General features: G+C 37.5%; 1 protein-coding gene and 1 pseudogene across 1 annotated transcript; both read left to right on the forward strand.

Annotated features, from left to right (window-relative positions):
- The first annotated feature begins 12,783 nt into the window (after positions 1 to 12,783).
- Positions 12,784 to 13,701, forward strand: LOC145772543 (ribitol-5-phosphate transferase FKTN pseudogene; annotated as a pseudogene).
- Positions 13,702 to 18,998: 5,297 nt separating this feature from the next.
- On the forward strand, positions 18,999 to 19,916 carry LOC145772544 (ribitol-5-phosphate transferase FKTN-like). The gene has a single exon (XM_082584406.1). The coding sequence runs from the start codon at positions 18,999 to 19,001 to the stop codon at positions 19,914 to 19,916; it is 918 nt and encodes a 305-aa protein (XP_082440532.1).
- Positions 19,917 to 20,557: the final 641 nt, after the last annotated feature.

The following is a 20,557-nucleotide window of genomic DNA, read 5'->3' on the forward strand; positions in this document are numbered from 1 at the left end:
GGTCAAAAGGTCAATTTCAAAAAAATTTGAAAAATAATCCACAACGACAAGAAAACTTTTACCATTCACTTCAAATATGTCAACACCGCACTTTTCCCAAGGATATGAGCCTTCATCGTGCTGTTTTAAAGACTCTTTTTGGTTACTTGGTTTGAGCTCCTGACAAATGATGCAGCTATCAGCAATTTGGCTGATTTCCTTGGCCATACCCAGCCAAAAAATGGTTTCTCGCGCTCTGCGCATCATGCTGGCGTAACCAAGATGAGCTCGGTGCAAGTGATTTTTAAAAAGACTACGACACATTTTAGGCACAAAAATACGTTCACCTTTCAACACCAAACCGTTATCACAACTTAAAGTGTCACGTAATGAAAAATACGGCTTAACATTATCGGTGAGCTCATTTTTGTCAAGCGGCCATCCGTTTTGAATATTTGCTAAGAGGTCTTTCGCCTCTTGGTCTTGCAACATGGCATCTTTAATTAGTTGCAAGTTTTTGTCGGGTATGTCATTAAATGATGAAATAGCCATGACACGGGTGATAGGTTGTTGGGTGTCATTCAATTCGGGGTAAGCTCGGCTTAAAGTATCAGCTATCACAAGCGAGCTTCCTGGGACGTACTTGAAGTCAATAGAGTAGCGATTCAATCGCATGATCAAAGCTTGTAAACGTCGTGGGGCTTGGCTAAGGGGCTTTTTTAGAATTGTCTCAATCGGTCGATGGTCATTGACCACGAACACCTTTCGTCCATACGTGTACTGGTCAAATCGTTCGAGTCCGTACACAACAGAAAGTGTTTCCTTTTCAATTTGGGCCCACTTTCTTTCCGAAACAGTTAGCCCACGCGAGGCATATTCGATTGGTTTGCCATTTTGTAGTAAGACAGCCCCGACGCCATCTTTGCTGCTGTCGACCTGCAATGTCAAATCATCTTGTGGGTTGTAGAAAGTCAACACTGGGGCTGTGCTGATCTTTGCTCGGACTTGTTTCATCGCGTTCTCGCAATCATCAGCCCAATTCCACTCCACCCCTTTGCGGGTGAGTTTTCGTAGTGGCTCTAACTCATCTGCTAAGTTTGGCATAAATCGAGCCAGGTATTGCACCATGCCGCAAAATCGTTTGATTCCCGAAACATCGGAGGGTGATGGCATGTTTTTGATCGCCTCTACTTTGCTGGGGTCGGGTTCTATGCCATTTTTGGAAATGAGGTGCCCCATGAACTTTATTTCGGATGTCTTGATCACGGCCTTGTCATCATTTAGTTTAATTTGCTGCTCTTCACATCGTTCACGCAACTTCAGCAAATTACTTTCGTGATCTGCTTCGGCGGCTAGCTGGGAATCTCCACAGCCAAAAACAATGATGTCATCAGCAACTGCCAACACCCCGTTTAGACCGCTTAAAGCACAAGTGAGATGCTTTTGAAAAAATTCGCTGCTCACTTTAAGGCCAAAGGGGAGTCTGTTCCACTTATAGCGCCCATAGGGTGTAATCATGGTGGTCAGTTTGCTCGATTCCTCATCGAGCTTCAAATGCCAAAATGCTTGTTTCACATCTAGTTTGCTGAACACTTTGGCACCATTCAACTGGGGCAATATGTCATCAACAGTGGGTAATTGGTAATGTTCACGCAAGAGTGCTTTGTTCAAGGGTTGTGGGTCTATGCATATACGTAAATCACCATTAGATTTTTCAACTACTGCCATTTGGCTGACCCACTCGGACGGTTCATTTACAGGAGAAATAATGCCTCGATCACTCAAATTATCAAGTTCAGTTTTTACTCTAGTTTGCAGTGAAATAGGGATTTTTCTCGACGGTAACACTCGAGGTTTCACACTTGAATCAAGCGTTAAAGATACAGTTCCTAAATCACCCAAATCGTTAGTAGCATTTACATTTGCAAGAAAACAACCACTGTTAATAGTTATTAAGTTAAGCTCTTTTACCGTTGATAAACCTAACAAGCAATTGAAATCATTTTTTACAACAATAAAGGTTACATCATGCACGCTCAGTGTTTTGGGATTTGTCACACTTAGCACCGTTTCGCCAATAGGTTTGACATTCGTTTTGTTCCACATGACCAAGTTTTTGTGTGTTGGCTTGACTTGGTTTTTGCGAACATAGCGCTGACAAATAGTATTGACCTGTGCGCCAGTGTCTATTTGGAAACGGACTTGACAGTCATTGATTTCTAAAAGCGCTGTGAGTGTGTCTCTGCTTTTGTCTAAAACCGAATGGAGATACGCATCGCTGTCATCACCGCTATCTTTGTCGTCATGGTACAGTGATTCTTGCCTGGTCTCGTGTACGTGTTTTCGCGATAAGCACTTTTCTTGGAAATGGTTTCGATTGTGACACAAATGGCATGTTTTGCCGTAGGCGGGGCAAAATTGAGCGCCTCGTTTGTGACGCTTGCCGCAAAATTTGCAATTGTCCACATATAAATCGGTTTTGTCGGATGGTCTTTTTTGCCATTGTCTTTCATTCGACTTGTACTGTTTACCAGTAGGCCTATTTCTACCAGTCGTGACCACTTTATTCACTAATGTGGTAGATCTTTGCAGTTCAATTACATTTTTGTTGGTCATTTCAAAAGCTTGGCATACTTGAATTGTCTTTTCTAAGGTCAACCGTTCCTCACGAAGCAAAATTTGTTGCAACTTGTCATTGACAGAGAAAACAATTTTATCTCTGAGCATTCGATCTGTGTCATTGAAATTACAGTTCGTTGCCTTCTCTCTCAGTTCTCGCAAAAAAGAATCGAATGGTTCCTGGTAAGACATCTTCCAGAACCGAAAACTTTGCATTACCTCATTCTGTCTTGGGTTGCAGTATTGGGATAGTTTTCGAAGTAGCACTTCCGGATCTTTTTTCTCGTCTTCATTCGCATACGTAAATTGTTTGGCGATTTTGACCACCTGGGGTCCAGCACAATTGAGGATGATGGCGCGCTGTACGTTCTTTTCTTTGGTATTTGCGCCACTGGCCAATAGGTATATATCAAGGAGGTCTTTCCAATCTTTGTAGCTCTCAGCGACATTCCCATCATTTAAATCCAACATAGGAGGGAAACGAATATGTGACTCTGTCATTTTCGCTGTTTGGCTATGGATCGAACTCAAGATTAAAGCAGATTAAAATCTTTCAAAAATGCTGACGGGTTGAACTTCTGCAGCACTCAGCTAGGCTTCTGGGCTAGGTTTTAACTATTCTTCAGAAAGATGATGATTCACGCTGCCACCATGTTGTTAACCTGCTTAATAGGGAGCCAAGGACCACAACATACTCTTAACATAGCAAATTGTATTCACAGCTATATACAGTCTACACTCGATAAGAATAATGAGAAAGGCAATTTGACCACGCGAAGTACAAAGTAAAATCACATTGATTCGTGTAAAAGCGGATCACTCATCAACAATCACATAGTTTGGTGATCTTGATCTTCAAGATCACCTATTCTTGGTGATCTTGATCTTCAAGATCACCAATACTGGTGATCTTGCCCATCTCTGAGCACTGTCATGGATTTTGGTTAACCCTGACCTGGCAATATGGTTCTACTGTCTACGCTACAGTAGTTTGAGTATAAATTTTAAAAGTAGCCTATAAAGTATATTATATTCTCAGTATAATTGAGGCGTATTTTGATCGCATCAATTAGAAGTTCCATGTATCAACTAACCTCATAGGTGTATCAACTAACCTTCTTGGAAGGTTAGTTGATACAAACCGGAGATGTATATTTGAATGAGTCTGAACTGATAACTAGTGACATCAAACAGACTAAACTTGGGTAAAAGTTAGCCCAACAAACGAAGTTTCTTTAGCACCATAAATAGTGTTTCTATATCTAACAGTTTTAGTAAAATCTCACTAAATGTGAAAATTGTATCAACTAACCTGCCTTTGCCCTAGTGGCTCTGATACAAGTTATATTTACGTTAATTTTAAACCGTTTTGCGACCCACTGCGAAAGGTCTCGCGACCCACTATTTGCGGACCCCTGGTTTAGAATACGCAAAAAAGCACGAAAATTACTTTTTGCACCATCTGATCTATTGAAAGGTATGTATGGTAACTTAAATTGTATCTTATGTACATAAGGTAGAAGTTTTTTTTGAATGATAAAAATGAGCCTCACTATATCACGTACGCATTATGTAGATTCACTCTTGTTGTTGACTAGCCTAAATTTGGCCAACAGTTAAATTAGTAGTAATGTAGAGCTGGGGTAAAGTGGACCAGTGGTGGCAGAGCAGCTTCCAAATCACCAACGCATCAGAAGCAAGACACTATCAATGAAAGTGGAACTAACACTGATGCTGAATGTTTTTACAGCAACGAAATGTATTCAAAATCATCAGAGAATGATGGGTGGATCCAGTGTTCCAAATGTTTGCCGTGGGCGCATGAAGCCTGCGCTAGTTGCAATGAAGAGGATGACAACTTTATCTGTGAACTCTGTTTTTAAAAAATTTCTTTAAAGTTTAGTTCGTAATGGACTTATGAACTGCAGTTGTGAAGTTTCATAATTTCTTCGCTAATGATGCTAGTTGTAAATTGCGTGGAAACAAATTACGGAGTTTGCTCAAAACTTACAACGGTCCAGTTTACCCCACATGTGTGAGGTAAAGTGGACTATTGGAGGTAATTTTAAAATTAAAAAAATGTATTTAAAAAAGCTGGCAGACATCAATAGTGCACTTTCAAAATTGTCGAAATATGTTAGAGTTAAGGCTCAAATAAAAAAAGTTAAATTTTTTGGCGAAATCAGTGAACTGTAGCCTACTGAATTAACCCTTAGGTATTCCAGTTTACCCCACCTTCCCCTACATTCTTTCGTTTTTGTAAACCACGCTTATTTTTTCTTCGCCACTTATGCCTTTCTTAAATCTATAACCATGTTCTAGCTTTTAAGCTATCGTCATTTCTGCAAACCTCTTTTCACTGCGGATTGTGATTTTTGAGACTCAGTCTCCACTTCTGCTCAATGAAACCAGACTCGATCAACACCAATCCGACTCCAAAAAAATTCATAATTTCAGACTCCCAATCTACTCGACTTCAAAATCAAATTCCGAGTTTATTTGATACCAGCCAATGCGAAAACACGAAATAGCTCAGGGGTGCAAAAACCATTGCTAACTTTGGCAGCAAGTGAATGTTTTCAGTGGTTTACAATTACAAGCATTACTGCTCGGTTGCAAATCTTGGAGATAGTTTTTTTTCTGCAAACAGAACCAGACCTTTAGCCCACGAGACTTATTTGATTAAAACGCAAAATTGTTATAGCAAACTCTACATTTTCTCCACTCCAAAACCAGGGGTATCCGAAACTTTTGTGAAAAATGAAACTCCAAATTCATTCCATTTCCTAAAAATCGGGAAAGCTCCGGCTCCCGGCTCCATTCCTTGTTCATTGTTCAACTCTACCGCCTGTCCGCCAGAATGTAATGAAGTATTGCACTTCAACTCTTCAAGCCACTTTTCGCTGTTGGAAACACAATATCTTCTGCACCAGAGTTGCCAGATAACGTGTTTCGCAGCATCAGTTAGTCAGACTTTTGGGTCTCTAAGTTTTGTAGTTTTTTTAGTTATTTTTTAAAACGAAAGTCAACAGCACTTATTCAAGGAGAGAAATAATAGTTTATGGCTGTTGTAAGCAAAAAAATAGAAGTGTGTCATTTTTGTAGATAATTTTACTAAACTGTTTTGGTATGGTTTTCGTTTTGTTTTATTCAGGCCTGTGTTTTACTTGCTGTGTGCTAACTTTTTCTGGCATAGTAGATTTGAGTGTTCATATATAACTTTGACAGTATTCCTAATTTCAAAGTATAGATTAGTAACATAGGCTACGTGACACTTAGTAGCCTATTCTGGTATAAAGTGTGTTAAGAAAAACAAGAAAATGCTTTACCGGGATGATGTTTAAACCAAAGAGTCTTTTCCAGCTGGTGATCATTGAGATTATTACTTAGCTTATGTCTGATTAGCCTAAAAAAGTCAAAGGATTATATACTACGGTACTTGAATATTAAATGTGGACAAATATAAAATAAATGACGTTTTAAAATAGGAAGTGGCTACACTTACGGCGCCGTAAATACAGTCGTTCCATGCCTTTTTTTAATGGAAGTGGCTACGTTTACGGCGCCGTAAATACAGCCGTTCCATGCCTTTTTTTTAATCTTTACGTCGCTTTTACTGCGCATGCGCGCTGGTGCGTATTTTTTTTTTTACCTTCTCTTTTTAAGCAAAAGACGGAAGAAAAAGTGAATATATAACTTCTAAATTCAACCACTTATGCCAAGTGAGTCAGTGGCGCGTGCGATTTTTGTCTGGCTCTAAAATTACGAAAAAAGGGCACTTTTTTTACTAAAAGGCAAATTTTTTGTCAAGTTTTAAGATAAGATATAGCGATAATGCTAATCTATCAGCTCACTATATATTGAGTAATGATAGCCTACAAGCGTCCGGTATACAAAGAAGGGCATCATGCTATGTTATAATGATGTAACCTACTGTCAAGCCTTAAAGCAGCCTGCTGCCATGGCCGCTAAGTAGCCTAGTGCTTGGATGACCGCCGGTGCTACCTCCTCAATCGGCCAAGTTTGGCCGCCGGTCTCTTCTAACCAATTATTTAATTTCGCAATAGAATGATCGTGGATTAACTGTCGAAAATATGTAGTATCAAAGAGTGACGCAAAATTAGGTCAGCGAGTCATAATCGCCTCTGTTGCATTGTGCGGGGATATTTGTTATTGATGGAATATATCCATCTGCGATCACCAGCGCTGTAAGTCTTGTTTGTAATTCTCGACGTTTATTTTAACAAAGTCTTAATCCGAAGTGCTAATTTACATCGGCTGGCAATATTGTCGTTTTTATGTCGATTCGATGTTGTCGGACATTGAATCGTTGTTAAAAAGGAGAACTAGGTTAGTTGACATCCAAGGGAAAACATTTTTTAATCATATTTTGCAAAAATTATGCTTCTTTTAGTAATGTCCTTCACATCATTGAAGTACTTATTTTATTACCTCGCCGTTATCGTCAACACAATCATGTCAAGCGTTGTTTTTCGTTGCTAAAAAGAATTCTAGGAAGTGGCGAACTTCTTTAAAATCAGCCACATTGGAGACACTCGTGCGAGTGTCGTTAGATGGTCCCCGCAGTAATTCGTTGTCGTTCTCTTCAATTCATTAAACATTTGGCCCCCTTAAATTTTCTTTCTGGCTACGCCACTGGTTATAGCGTGCATGATAGCAAAGCAGGACAATCAGTTTAAAATATGGCACGGTCGTAACACCTAAAAATTTTATGAATTTAGAAAAAGTCACTAGCTTTTTTTTCCTCTTCGTTCTAAATTTATAAAATTTTTATTAAGGTGTTACGCCGTGCCATATTTAAACTGATTGTCCTGTTTCGGTATCATGCACGCTAGTCTATAACGTCCGCTCTTTGTCGCTTCTACCTTTTTCTAGACCTCTGCTGTGTTTGTCATATACTGTTTTTTCGTTGTGATGGTCAGAACTAAAAACAAACTAAACTGAACGGCCACAATAATGCGTAGCATAACGATTGAGTCACTTCGGGTTAGAATTTAGTTTAAAAAAGAATCATCTCCTGGTGGTATCGAACTCATATCCTTGGGAGCAAGAGCCAGACAAAAATCGCACGCGCCACTGACTCACTTGGCAAAAGCGGTTGAATTTAGAAGTTATATATTCACTTTTTCTTTCGTTTTTTGCTTACAAAGAGAAGGTGAAAAAAGAAAAAAATATGCACCAGCGCGCATGCGCAGCAAAGGCGACGTAAAGATTAAAAAAAAGGCATGGAACGGCTGTATTTACGGCGCTGTAAACGTAGCCACTTCCTTTTTTAATCTTTACATCGCTATTACTGAGCACGGGCGCTGTTGCTGTGTCTGCGCGCTTGCTGCGTATTTTTTTCTTTTTTCACCTTCTCTTTCTAAGCGAAACACAAAAGAACAAATAAAAAAAAGTGCCTATATACCTTCTAAATTCAACTGTTTTGGCCAAGTGAATCTGTGGCGCGTGCGATCTTTGTCTGGCTCGCACTCACAAGGATGTGAGTTCGGTACCACCAGTGTTGATTTTTTTAAAACTAAATTCTAACTCGAATTGACTCAATCGTTAGGCTACGCATTTTTGTGGCCGTATTTAGTTCTGACCATCACATCGAAAATCAGTATATGACAAACATAGCAGAGGTCTAGAAAAAGGTAGAAGCGACGAAACGCGGAGGTTAAAACGTGCATGATACCAAAGCAGGACAATCAGTTTGAAATATGACTTGGTCGTAACCGTGGCATCGTCGTAACACCTTAACAAAATTTTTATAAATTTTAAACAAAGAGAAAAAAGGCTAGTGAGTTTTTTTTCTTTAGCAATTAAAATAAGTAAAAAAAAATTCTAACTTTATAAAATTTTAAGGTGCTACGACTACGATTGTAAACAGATTTGCGAAGTACTGCATCAAAAGTCAAGATATTTTGTTCAATTTGAATAGCGCGGGCACTAGCATAACGAGGTACCAGTAAGCCGTGCAACATACGAAAATCATTGTAACTGACATGTAAATGATTGATCGAGGTATGAAAAAAGTTACACCAAAGTTGACTTGCATAAAAAGAAACACAATGCTTTTTGAATAACAAGTTTTTGATAGAAATAGAGCACTTCGAGAAGTTAGCCTTTAACTTGTTTCCAGTGCCATATGTCTTGTTTATCTGCTTATGTCATTGTCATCTTTTAATGACAAGTTGATATGAACACCTACGGTAGGTATTTAATATTATCTTTGAAAGCAACATGTTGGTTGAATGTTCACAATGAGTTTAGGTGGAGATGGTAACTTAAGATTGCGAGAAGAAAAAAGCATTCTAGCAGGCTTTGTAGCATTAAACATCATAATTATGCTTGTCAGCAAAATTTTCATTCACATTTATTAGGTTTTTCAAACCATCTAAGCTTGGTGAAAAGCAGCAAATGTCATCCTAAAAAGGATGTAATTTAGAAATTTATAACCATCCACCATTAACTTTATTCAATTGAGTTGATAAATCATGAACATATATTAAAAACAGATGTGGACTGAGAACACCACCTTGCCTCATCCTATTTGAAACATGAAACAATTTAGACAATAAGCATCCCCACTTCACTTGCATTGTTTGGTTTGAATACTAGAAGCGAAGTAAGCAAACAAAACATGATGACACATTTTGATCCCTTAATTTATCAAGCAGGACATCATTCATTTGAAGAAATAACTTATTTCAAGAGAAAGGTGCACATATCAGTGTCATGCTTAGACTTGAAACCAAATTAGTTGTCATTAGTCACAAGAAAAGATGAAACAAAATGCAGAATTATTTGTTCAAAAAGCTTGGAAAAAGTCGTCAATAAAGCTATAGATCTTTAGCTGCCTACATCACATCACTATTATTAGCATTAGCATTTTTACCACAGGGATAATTACTGTCTTGAGGCAGCTTTCTGTAATGTAGATCTGACAAAGACACAAATAAAATAAGATATTGAGATGCATTTTAATGCTCCAGTCACAATGCAGAAGATGTTCACTGTTCAGCACATACTCCATCTGCACCAGCAGCACTTTTTCAAGGTAATTTACTCAACATAATACCAGTTACACTAACATGCTTAGGTAGCAACACATATGTATGACTATGTGCTCGGTGAGATTTGTTTAAGTGGAAATACTTAGGCCAGGGCTTTCAAACCTTCTTGGTCCACGACCCCTTTTGAGTTCTGAAATTTTTCTGTTACCTTGAAATTACATCGATAAATATAGCAGTTCAAAACATATATATATGTCATTCAAACAGTATCCTAGCCTACTACTAGACAGCAAAATTAAGGTGTTTTAAGAAGTTTCATTATTACAATGTTAAGAAACTGCACACATGAAATCTAAGAAATTAACTTTTAAACACTAAAGTAAGGAAACATTTAACCATTTTAAATCTACTTGAACAGATTTTATGGTTCTGACTTTACGAAATATTTTCTTTCAAGCATTTTGTTTTAATAAATTGTTTGAAATGCAAGCAGGAGACCATTTGGGCTTATATGTAATCAATGTTCCAACCAAAACTGAATCAATTACAATTGTAATTGAATGTAATTAATTACGTAATTGAGACCTTTTATTTTGGTGTAATTGTAATTTCAAAAAATGCTCCAGATTACAATTGCATTTGGTAAGTTGCTTGTATGATATCAGTACGTTGGTTGAGATGCTAGTGGAGTTTAAAAAGGATTTGTACGTTGCAACCTAATCTTTATCAAATGCGTCTTAACTTGTCTTTGCAGGCCTCTCAACTCCTTTACTTTTCCAATGACTAAGCTTGGCCGACCAAAGCTTCTTTCAGGTGGCCAAATTCTCGCGCTCGGCAGCCAAAATCAAAAATCTGTTAAAAATTTGTGTTTTTAAAAATCCGTTAATTAATACCGGTATTATGTTTTTGCGTTCATTGAAGTAGTAGTAGCATCCTTCCATCTTTTCAGATGATGGTAGCACTCTGGGTACGGCAGCTTCTCATATGGCTCTGAAGTCCAATCCTGGCGTGGCAGTCTCGTCCACAGTTTGGACATATGAAATCAGAGGAGTTCTGAGGCTGCTGTCTCTCTTTTCTTCTTTGTCTTTTTTCCTCTAGTTGCTTCCTCCGCCTCGACTGACCCTTTGCTAGACCCGCACTGACTTCGTAGCACCTTCTGTTGCGATTTGCTGCGATTAGTTCCCAGCTGGCAGGGTCTATGTCAGTCTGCTTCAGGTCTCGTTTGCAAACGTCTCTGTAACGCAGTGCGGGTCGTCCTACTGGGCGTTTCCCTGTGGCAAGTTCACTGTACAGAATGTCCTTTGGAATGCGCCCATCCTTCATTCTGGATACATGCCCCAACCAGCGTAGTCTTGATGATACGTTGGTCTGAAAGATGGACAGAAGAAGTTGTGTTTGCTGGAAATAAAACACAACTTCTACTTGCTTAAGGCGAGTTTTGTCGATGTTGTTGTTACGATGGTTGTTCAAGAGCTTTTCCCGTGCCTTCCATATCCGTGAAATTTGCGCCTGTGCCACATCAAATTTTGCTGCAACAACTCTCTGCGGCGTTTTCCTTTCTAACTCTTTGATTACCGGTACAATTAGGCTACTCTTACTACCACTCTTTGACCTTTCGTTTGTTTCTTTTCTGAGGGGTTTCTCTTAAGCTTCACGATAAACCCTGACGCCGCAAATTGCAAAATAATGTGTCAAGATGATGTCACAATGCAAATTAACATCAAACAGCAAGCGCTATTACTAGACTACAAAAAATAATGAAAATGTTGAAACTCAGCGTGAGAACTCTCATTGCCTCCCTTCCACAAATCAACCATTGTATTTTAAAGTAAAAATTAAAAATCATATTTTATACTGACAAGCTTTGATAACAGTTAGGGAACGTTCATAACGACTTCAACCACTCTTTAGCCATTCGTTTGTCTCTTTTCTGAGAGGTTTCTCTAAAGCTTCACGATAAACCCTGACGCCGCAAATTGCAAAATAATGTGACAAGATGATGTCACAATGCAAACTAACATCAAACAGCAAGCGCTATTAGTATTACTAGGCTACAAAAAATAATGAAAATGTTGTTTCCAATGCTTCGTGAAATTCAGCGTGAGAATTCTCATTGCCTCCCTTCCACAAATCAATCATTGTATTTTAAAGTAAAAATTAAAGGTCATATTTTTTCCGAACGGCTAAACTTTCGCTTCCGTCGCCCACTTTGGCCGTCGCCCACTTGGCTCGTTGCCCACTTGGTCCGTCGCCCACTTGTCTCGTCGCCCATCTGGTCTCGCCCAAGTGGGTATCGCCCACTTTGTCTCGCCCAGTTGTCGTGTACCGTGTTTACTCTGGGGATATTTTATGATTACCCAGTTTGCAATACATACTACGCTTTATTCTTGGCATGTCATGCAGGCCATACACTATTTTGTTTTTTGCTTGTAATATGATTAACTTTTTATGACATTATTTGAATCACATTATAATTTTAATTGTTAAAATTTTAACTTTTAATGGGTATGCTTTGGAGTTTAGACGCTCTTTGATTAATTAAAAGCTTCTGTTTGAAAGTTTTCAGTTACAACAATTGAGTGCTAATTGTTTCAGAAATATACACGAAAAAATAATGAAAAACCCTTTAAGACACGTTAAGACTAAAAGGCCAATACTCTGTATTGCTTCAGGATTTGCCTTGCTGTTTTGTTTTCACATAGTTAGTTATGATTTTGACTTTCATAGCATTCCTATCAGGTCATTGAGTATACAAACAAATTCCTTAAATCGCTTTCTTTTCGTTTTTGAAAAGCGACAAGTTCCACTTCTCCTTTTTGACACTGTCATTCTACATGAAATTTTGCATCAAAATAATCAAACAGACTGGCACAGACGAATCCCAATATGGAAAAAATGGTACAAGTTTCAGCCCAAAGAAAAACAATTTACCTCTTTTGCAATTTTAGCTTCCAATTTCAAAGACAAACATGGGGCAATTATCGAAGATCTTAAATCTTATGGATTTTTTGTTCATGTATCTTTGAGTGTTGACCCAAAGCTGTTGCCTGCAAACAACTCTGATGAGTATATTCCAACATACTTGTGGATTGCTAAAGATAGCCATGTTATTCATATAGCAATTTTACATGAACGGTTGAATAGCTACTTCTGGGTTGGCCCCATCATGTCCGATGATTGGAAAACAGTTGTAAACACACTTGCACCAGCATTTGGAAATAACAGGCAAAACATTGAAACAATTCGTGCTGAAATTCCTACACATGCTCAAGCGTTAGACAAGTCGAATCGTTTTCTGGGTTGGCTCTTGTATATAAATGGATATAAAGTGACAGTGCCTTTTTACATTCGTGCGTTTTTAGATGAGCATAGAAACTCGCGGTTCATTGAATGTGATCATGAAAGGGCCAAAAAATTTAAAGAAATGTATGAAAAATCTTTAACAAAAGCAAATTTAGAGTTTAAAACTCTTGCTAAAAAAATGATACTGAACGCAAAAACTGTTTTGGACGAAATTAAGATGCCATTTTGGTTGAGCAGCGGGACCTGTTTAGGCTGGTACCGGCAATGTGACATCATTCCTTATTCCATTGATGTTGATTTGGAGGTGTTCATTCAGGATTACAACATAGATATGTTTCGAAAACTGCGCAATGCTCACTTTGAAATCATGCAAGTTTTTGGAAAATTAATTGATGGTTTTGAAATAGCGTTTTTAGGAGAAGATGGCATGAAGCTGGATATATTTTTTGTGTATGAAGGTGTTGACCACTTTTGGGTTGGTGGTCTAAAGGCAGATGACGGCCAAAAATACAAGTACAAATTTCCTAAGTTCAAACTTTGTTGGACCGAATTCTTGGATATGAAAGTAAGAGTTCCCTGTGATCCGCAAAAGTACATCGAAGCAAGTTACGGACAACATTGGATGATTCCAAGAAAAAGTTGGACGTGGAATGAAAGTCCTCCGAACATGGTAACAGATAGAAAATTGAATGCAACTGAAAAGAAAGAAGCTATTAAACTGAATCGAGATGTTATATATCGCTTACATGATTACTCAGAAACAAAAGCAAAGGGAAAATAGTGATAGAATTTTTAACTTCATCACGAATTCATAATAGACTAGTTGTTTAGATAACCCTGAACTAGTACTACAATCAAGACTGTCCGATTGACGGTACCCAGACAACCACTTTATCTGATATAGATCTTTACTAGATCTGGTCAGATCCCTACCCGATCTAGTAAAGATATGTACGCGATAAAATGACTGTCTGGGTAGTCTACGTAGGCAACATTAGCCATACAGCTTTCAACTAAGGCATTTATGAAGTATATACTATTTGAAAACAGTTTCAATTTAAGAAAAGAACTAAGATCTGCGTTACTACTGTCATATTGATAAAATATAATATAGATTGAATCTTTATTCTCGGACTGGGAAAACTTACGTATAATTGAGTGGGTACACCCATATAAACTTTCTAAAATGCATTACACATTACATTTCTATAGGATACTGTGATATCAATTCTGGTTTCGTATTTCTTTGATCAAATTTATACAACATTTGGACATGCAACATTTTAGTATAGGCTATTTGTATGAGTGAGTGTAACATTTTGTTTCGTGAGACTTGTGTTTTTTCTAATTGAAAACTATTTGATTCAATTGCATAAGCATTAAGATTTGTTGTAGAAAGGTTGGTTCACAACCGAATGCCCACGGCGACGAACGCACTGTTGGGCCCACCACCACCATCGGCTCAACGTCGCTTCAACAAACTATTTTTTATATAGCGTTTTTGCTTGAATAAACCTTTGTTCACTTTAATTTCGTTAAATTGTAACACATACTGACCAATATTTAGGATTAGTTTGTTGTGAATACAAAAAATGATATTTGTTATAGAAAGGTTGATTCACAACCGAATGCCCACGGCGACGAACGCGCTGTGGGGCCCACCATTGGCTCAACGTCGCATCAACAAACTATTTTTTATATAGCGTTTTTGCTTGAATAAATCTTCGTTTACTTTAATTTTGTCAAATTGTAACACATACTGGCCAATATTTAGAATTATTCTGTTGTGAATACGAAAAATGATATTTGTTGGAGAAAAGTTGGTTCACAACCGAATGCCCACGGCGATGAACGCGCTGTGGGGCCCATCATTGGCACAACGTCGCGTCTACAACTATTACATTAGCCGACAAAAAAAATTTTTTGGTGCCGAAGACATTTAAACTGTTTTTAGCTAATTTAGGGTCGCTGATTTCTAAAATGCGGTCAGTTTTTGTCTATCAGGTCTAGTTTTCTAGTTACAGTGATTCCACCGCATGAGTACACTCATGCATAATTGCTCATGTGAAATCTATTCACGAGTCAAATATACTGTCAAAAGACATAAATCAATTTCAGCAAGCCAACAAAGAACTTAAACACGTACACACAAACACAGGTTTAATAGGTATGGTAGCTTTTTATCTTCACCTTGCTTAAGTGTCTGCCATAAACTTGCGCTTAAGAGATGTACGAGAGTGAACTGCAAAAGCATCATCGCGTTTAATAGACCGGCAATAGTCAGCTAGCATGGTAGCATCCCATCTCCCTTGATATTTGACTTCTATCTCATTAATGTCTTGAGGAAATCGCTCCCCTTGCTCGTCGCTCAAATTGCCAAGATTACTAGGAAAGTAGTCTAGATGATTGTGCAGAAAATAAAGTTTGATGCTCATGTTAACATCAATATCCTGGAGTCTTCTGAGTAAGTTAGACACGAGCTCTTTGTAATTGGATGCCTTTTTATTTACCAAAAAAATCTTAACAACTTTCACAAAAGCACCTAAGGCACTCATTTTTTTTTCATTCATAGAAGATGGGAAGTTTGGATCATTGATTATTTTCTGATTTGAGGCCCATCAAACATGCTGGCTTTGAACTTTTCAATTGTTAATCCTAGAAATTTTGTGCGAATAGCCTATATCTGAAACAATTTCCATCTTTATCGAGTGCTTTTAAAAATTGCTTCAACATACCCAACTTATTGCTACGTAAGTTATCATGAAGGTGAAAAAGCATTACTGTGCTTGCAACACCATCATTATTATTATATTAATGTGAAGAGGAGGTAGCACAATTTTTGATCGTTCCACCAGAGAATAAGTTTAAACATTTTTCTCGCCAGGAATCATTTCACTTCTCATAGGCCAATGTTTCCTTTTCCAATGCTGATCTCATGCCCCGTTGTCCCACAAATAGATAAAACAAGGAAACTTTGCATATCCACTTTGCATTCCAAGCAGAAATCCAATCATTTTCAAATCAACGCAAAGTCCAGTTGTGTTCATAATATGAAATTTTTTCAAAAACAAATTTGGCTTCGTTATGCTTTTCTTTGAGAGTTGTTGAATGTCCAAGTGGTACAGATCCATAAACATTTCCATTATGCAGTAAAACACATTTTAGACTTCGTTTACAGCTGTCAATAAAAAGTCGCCAATCTTGAGGATTGTATTCTGCTACACCAAACTTTTTAAGAAGACCCTCCACATCGATACAGTATACAATATCATTTTCCTGAGAAAAATAGGGCAAAAATTCGACATGGCGTTTCCGATAGAAAGTGATTACAGTACCTGCTTCAAAAATATTTTTTTCTTTGAGTCTTGAAGCCAGTAACTCAGAAGATTCCTTTGACAAATTTAAATCCCTCGCCAAGTCATTGAGTTCTCCCTGAGAAAAAAGTTGACAAGGTGAAATAGCAGGAGGAAATTCGATTTCAGCAAGGGTGCAATCGCTGTCAGTGGAAGCTTGCTCGTCTTTGCTATCAGGAAGTAAATCCAATTGTGGCAACCCTTAAAAATCAGGAACTGGAAGTTTTTCTCTGTGTAGCACTGGTCTGATTGCTGAAGCTAAGTTTGGATATTGCAAGGAAGTCCTATTTTTCCTGTTTCTGCCTTTTATGTTTACTGCACAAAAATAGTAGTCGCTATTATGATCTTTTGGTTCACGCCACACCATTGGAATAGCAAACCTTAATCCTTTTGTTCGTGCATTGACGTAAATGTTCTTTGCAAGTTTTGCAAACAATGTGGAGAGCCCAAGACTTATCTTGATCCCCCAACTTTACTTTAAAGTAAGCAAGATAAGCATGCTTTACAAAATCATCGATTGGTTTTCTGTTAGGCTCTAGTGTGTAATCACCATAGATGTAGTAGAAAATACTTGTGTTATTGAGACAACGTCTTCTAAATGTTGTAGCCATAAGCGCGCTAGATTCCCCCCCAAAAAAGCATCATTATGCTGTCTTGATTTACACCTACTCGCATTTAACACAGAAAACAATCGTCTTGGCACTGTCTGCTTTCATTGTTTGTTTTAGAATGTAATGCAAGAGTAATAATAAAGGTTGTAATCCCACAAATACAGCTTTAAAATTGTATTTGTGCTACTTTGTAAGGCAATTGAAAAAAGTCAAAATCACTGTAACTTAAAAAGTTGACTTGGTAGAGAAAAACTGATTGCATTTTCGGAATCAGCGCCCCAAAGTTAGTCTAAATCACTTCAAAAACTGCCAGCACCAAAAATTGTGTCGGCCAGTGTTATTCATATTAAATTTTGTTGAAATAAAGCTTTAAAACTCTTCATTTCACAGAATTATAATACATACTTGCCATAATTCTTAATTCGTTTGCCAGAAACACCAAAATTAAGATTTATTCTGGCTGGAGGTTGACTTTCAACCAAATGCCCACAACGACAAATGCGACGTTGGCCCACCATTGCTTTAACATTGTGTCAACAACCAAGTTTTACACAATATATGTTTGGTAAAAAAATGTTTTATGTGGTTTATATCACCAAATTATAACATGTTGTACCCTTTTTTAGTGATTCTTTGTTCAGTGAAAGAAATAATGTTAGTTGGCAAATGGTTGTTTTGCGACGAAAAGCCGACCGCAACGTTCGTGACCGTTGGCCAACGATCAGCTAACATTGTTTGCTGTGCTGGCATCCTCGCACAAAAGTGACACAAAATTGCCCTATAACGGGTCAAAATGATACAGTCACAATCAATTAAATGCAAAAATAATAAAAAAGGCAATATAACGCAAGAGAACAACTGCACGCCCAGCAAGCTGGTGCAAGAGAGAGGCCCAATTATGGATCCACTGCCAAATAATTATAAATTAAAGACAAATGTACGACCAGTTGTGTATCGCTGATATTATAATTTTATACGTTTGTCACTCCGTTTTACTAATGTATGACTTAATTCCCTTCATAATTTACATAATATTGTCACTACTGCTCGCAGACTAAATTTATTTGTTTCTTCGCAACCAAAAACACTGTTGTTGATTTCTTTCTAAACTTAACTGCTGCATTCTTAAACTGACCTACTGAAGATTTTACTATGCCTGTTATAAAGTTGTGCTGAAGAAAATTTAATATTCGAAGTACCGCTACACAACTATATAACTTGACATCAATTGGACTGGTCGTACATTTGTCTTGAATCTACACATTCTCCTTGATAAAAATTTAAATTATTTGATGAGAGGATAGTTTTTGATTACCCAGTCTGCAATAAGTATCGCGCCATTTTATTCTGGTCGTGTCGAGTGGGATACACAGTAGCCTACACAGTACACACTACTATGTTTTTGATTGTAAATTATGATTATATCTTTTATAAGTTTATTTGTATCACCTATCACTCTCTTTGGTAACTTAAAAGCTTCTGTTTGAAACATTTCAGTTATCACAATTGAGTGCTAATTAATTTATCTTTGTTTCAGAAAAATTCATGTAAAAGTAATGAAAAGAAATTTGAGACACCTTAAGACTAAAAAGCCAATACTCTGCATTGCCACAGGATTTGCCTTGCTGTTTTGTTTTCACATAGTTAGTTATCATTTTGACTTCCATAACATTCCAGGTCACACTCGGTCCTTGGAAATACAAACAAATTCCTTAAATCACTTTCTTTTCATCTTTGAAAAACGGCAAGTTCCACTTCTCCTTTTTGACAGTGTCATTCTACATGAAATTTTGCATCAAGACAATCAAACAGACTGGCGCAGATACATATCAATATGGAAAAAAATTTACAAGTTTCAGCCCAAAGGAAAAAAATTTACCTCTTTTGCAATTTTAGCCTCAAAGTTCAAAGACAAACATGAGGCAATCATAAAAGATCTTAAAGCTCGTGGGTTTTTTGTTCATGTATCTTTGAGTGTTGACCCAAATCTGTTGCCTGCAAACAACTCTGATGAGTATATTCCGACATACTTGTGGATGGCTAAAGGTGGCCATGTTATTCATATAGCAATTTTACATGAACGGTTGAATAGCTACTTCTGGGTTGGCCCCATCATGTCCAATGATTGGAAAACAGTTGTAAACACACTCGCACCAGCATTTGGAAATAACAGGCAAAACATTGAAACAATTCGTGCTGAAATTCCTACACATGCTCAAGCGTTAGACAAATCGAATCGTTTTCTGGGTTGGCCCTTGTATGTAAATGGATATAAAATAACAGTGCCTTTTCGCATTCGTGCGTTTTTAGATGAGCATAGAAACTCGCGGTTCATTGAATGTGATCATGAAAGGGCCAAAAAATTTAAAGAAATGTATGAAAAATCTTTAACAAAAGAAAATTTAGAGTTTAAAACTCTTGCTAAAAAAATGATACTGAACGCAAAAACTGCTTTGGACGAAATTAAGATGCCATTTTGGTTGAGCAGCGGGACCTGTTTAGGCTGGTACCGGCAATGTGACATCATTCCTTATTCCATAGATGTTGATTTGGAGGTGTTCATTCAGGATTACAACATAGATATGTTTCGGAAACTGTGCAATGCTCGCTTTGATATCATGCAAGTTTTTGGAAAATTAAATGATGGTTTTGAAATAGCGTTTTTAGGAGAAGATGGCATGAAGCTGGATATATTTTTTGTGTATGAAGGTGTTGACCACTTTTGGGTTGGTGGTCTAAAGGCAGATGACGGCCAAAAATACAAGTACAAATTTCCTAAGTTCAAACTTTGTTGGACCGAATTTTTGGATATGAAAGTAAGAGTTCCCTGTGATCCGCAAAAGTACATCGAAGCAAGTTACGGACAACATTGGATGATTCCAAGAAAAAATTGGACGTGGCATAAAAGTCCCCCAAACCTGGAAACGGATGGAAAAATGAATGCAACTGAAAGGAAAGAAGCTATTATCGTCAATGATAATGTTTTACATCGATTACATGATTACTCAGAAACGAAAACAAAGGGAAAATAGTGATGCAATTTTTAAATTTGTCACAAGTTCACACCAGATTAGTATTTAGTAGCCTATAATCATAACGGTCCAATCGATGGTAGTCCACTTAGCCTAGGTAACATTAGCCTTCAACGTTTAGCCTTCAACTGAAGCATTTGTGAAGTCTACTATTCGAAAATAGCTTTAAAATAAGGATGGAACTAAGATCTACCCCGGCCAGCAAGACCAACTGGGGTCTGGTGAAAATTCAAGTGGTCACTTGGGCTTTGTGCATATCATTTGGTTGATTTATGGATCACAAATGTGTTAACATAAGTCCAATTTTTCATCTTTGTTTAATTAAACTAATTGCCCCATTCCTTGATTTCATCTTATTTATTTTTTTAATTTAGTTTGAAAAAGAAACCGAGAAATATGAGCGCTATAAAGTTCTTTATACTTTGCCGAATCGGAATTCAGGGTACTTTTAAACCGTTCGGTCAGTTTAGAGTCCCTGTCCATGAACTGATTGTAAAGTATTTTATAATGCAGTTGAGTGTCTGCAGTAGTTGCCACCGAGCCTCCACCCAATCTTTCAGGGACTCTTCTTTGCCGTGGTGCTTGCAAAGGTGTGATAAAATAAGCAGCAATTTTTTCCGGAAGTGAAACTGCATTTTTGT

Source organism: Aplidium turbinatum, chromosome 6 (genome assembly GCF_918807975.1).
Source record: "Aplidium turbinatum chromosome 6, kaAplTurb1.1, whole genome shotgun sequence".
NCBI lineage: Eukaryota > Metazoa > Chordata > Ascidiacea > Aplousobranchia > Polyclinidae > Aplidium > Aplidium turbinatum.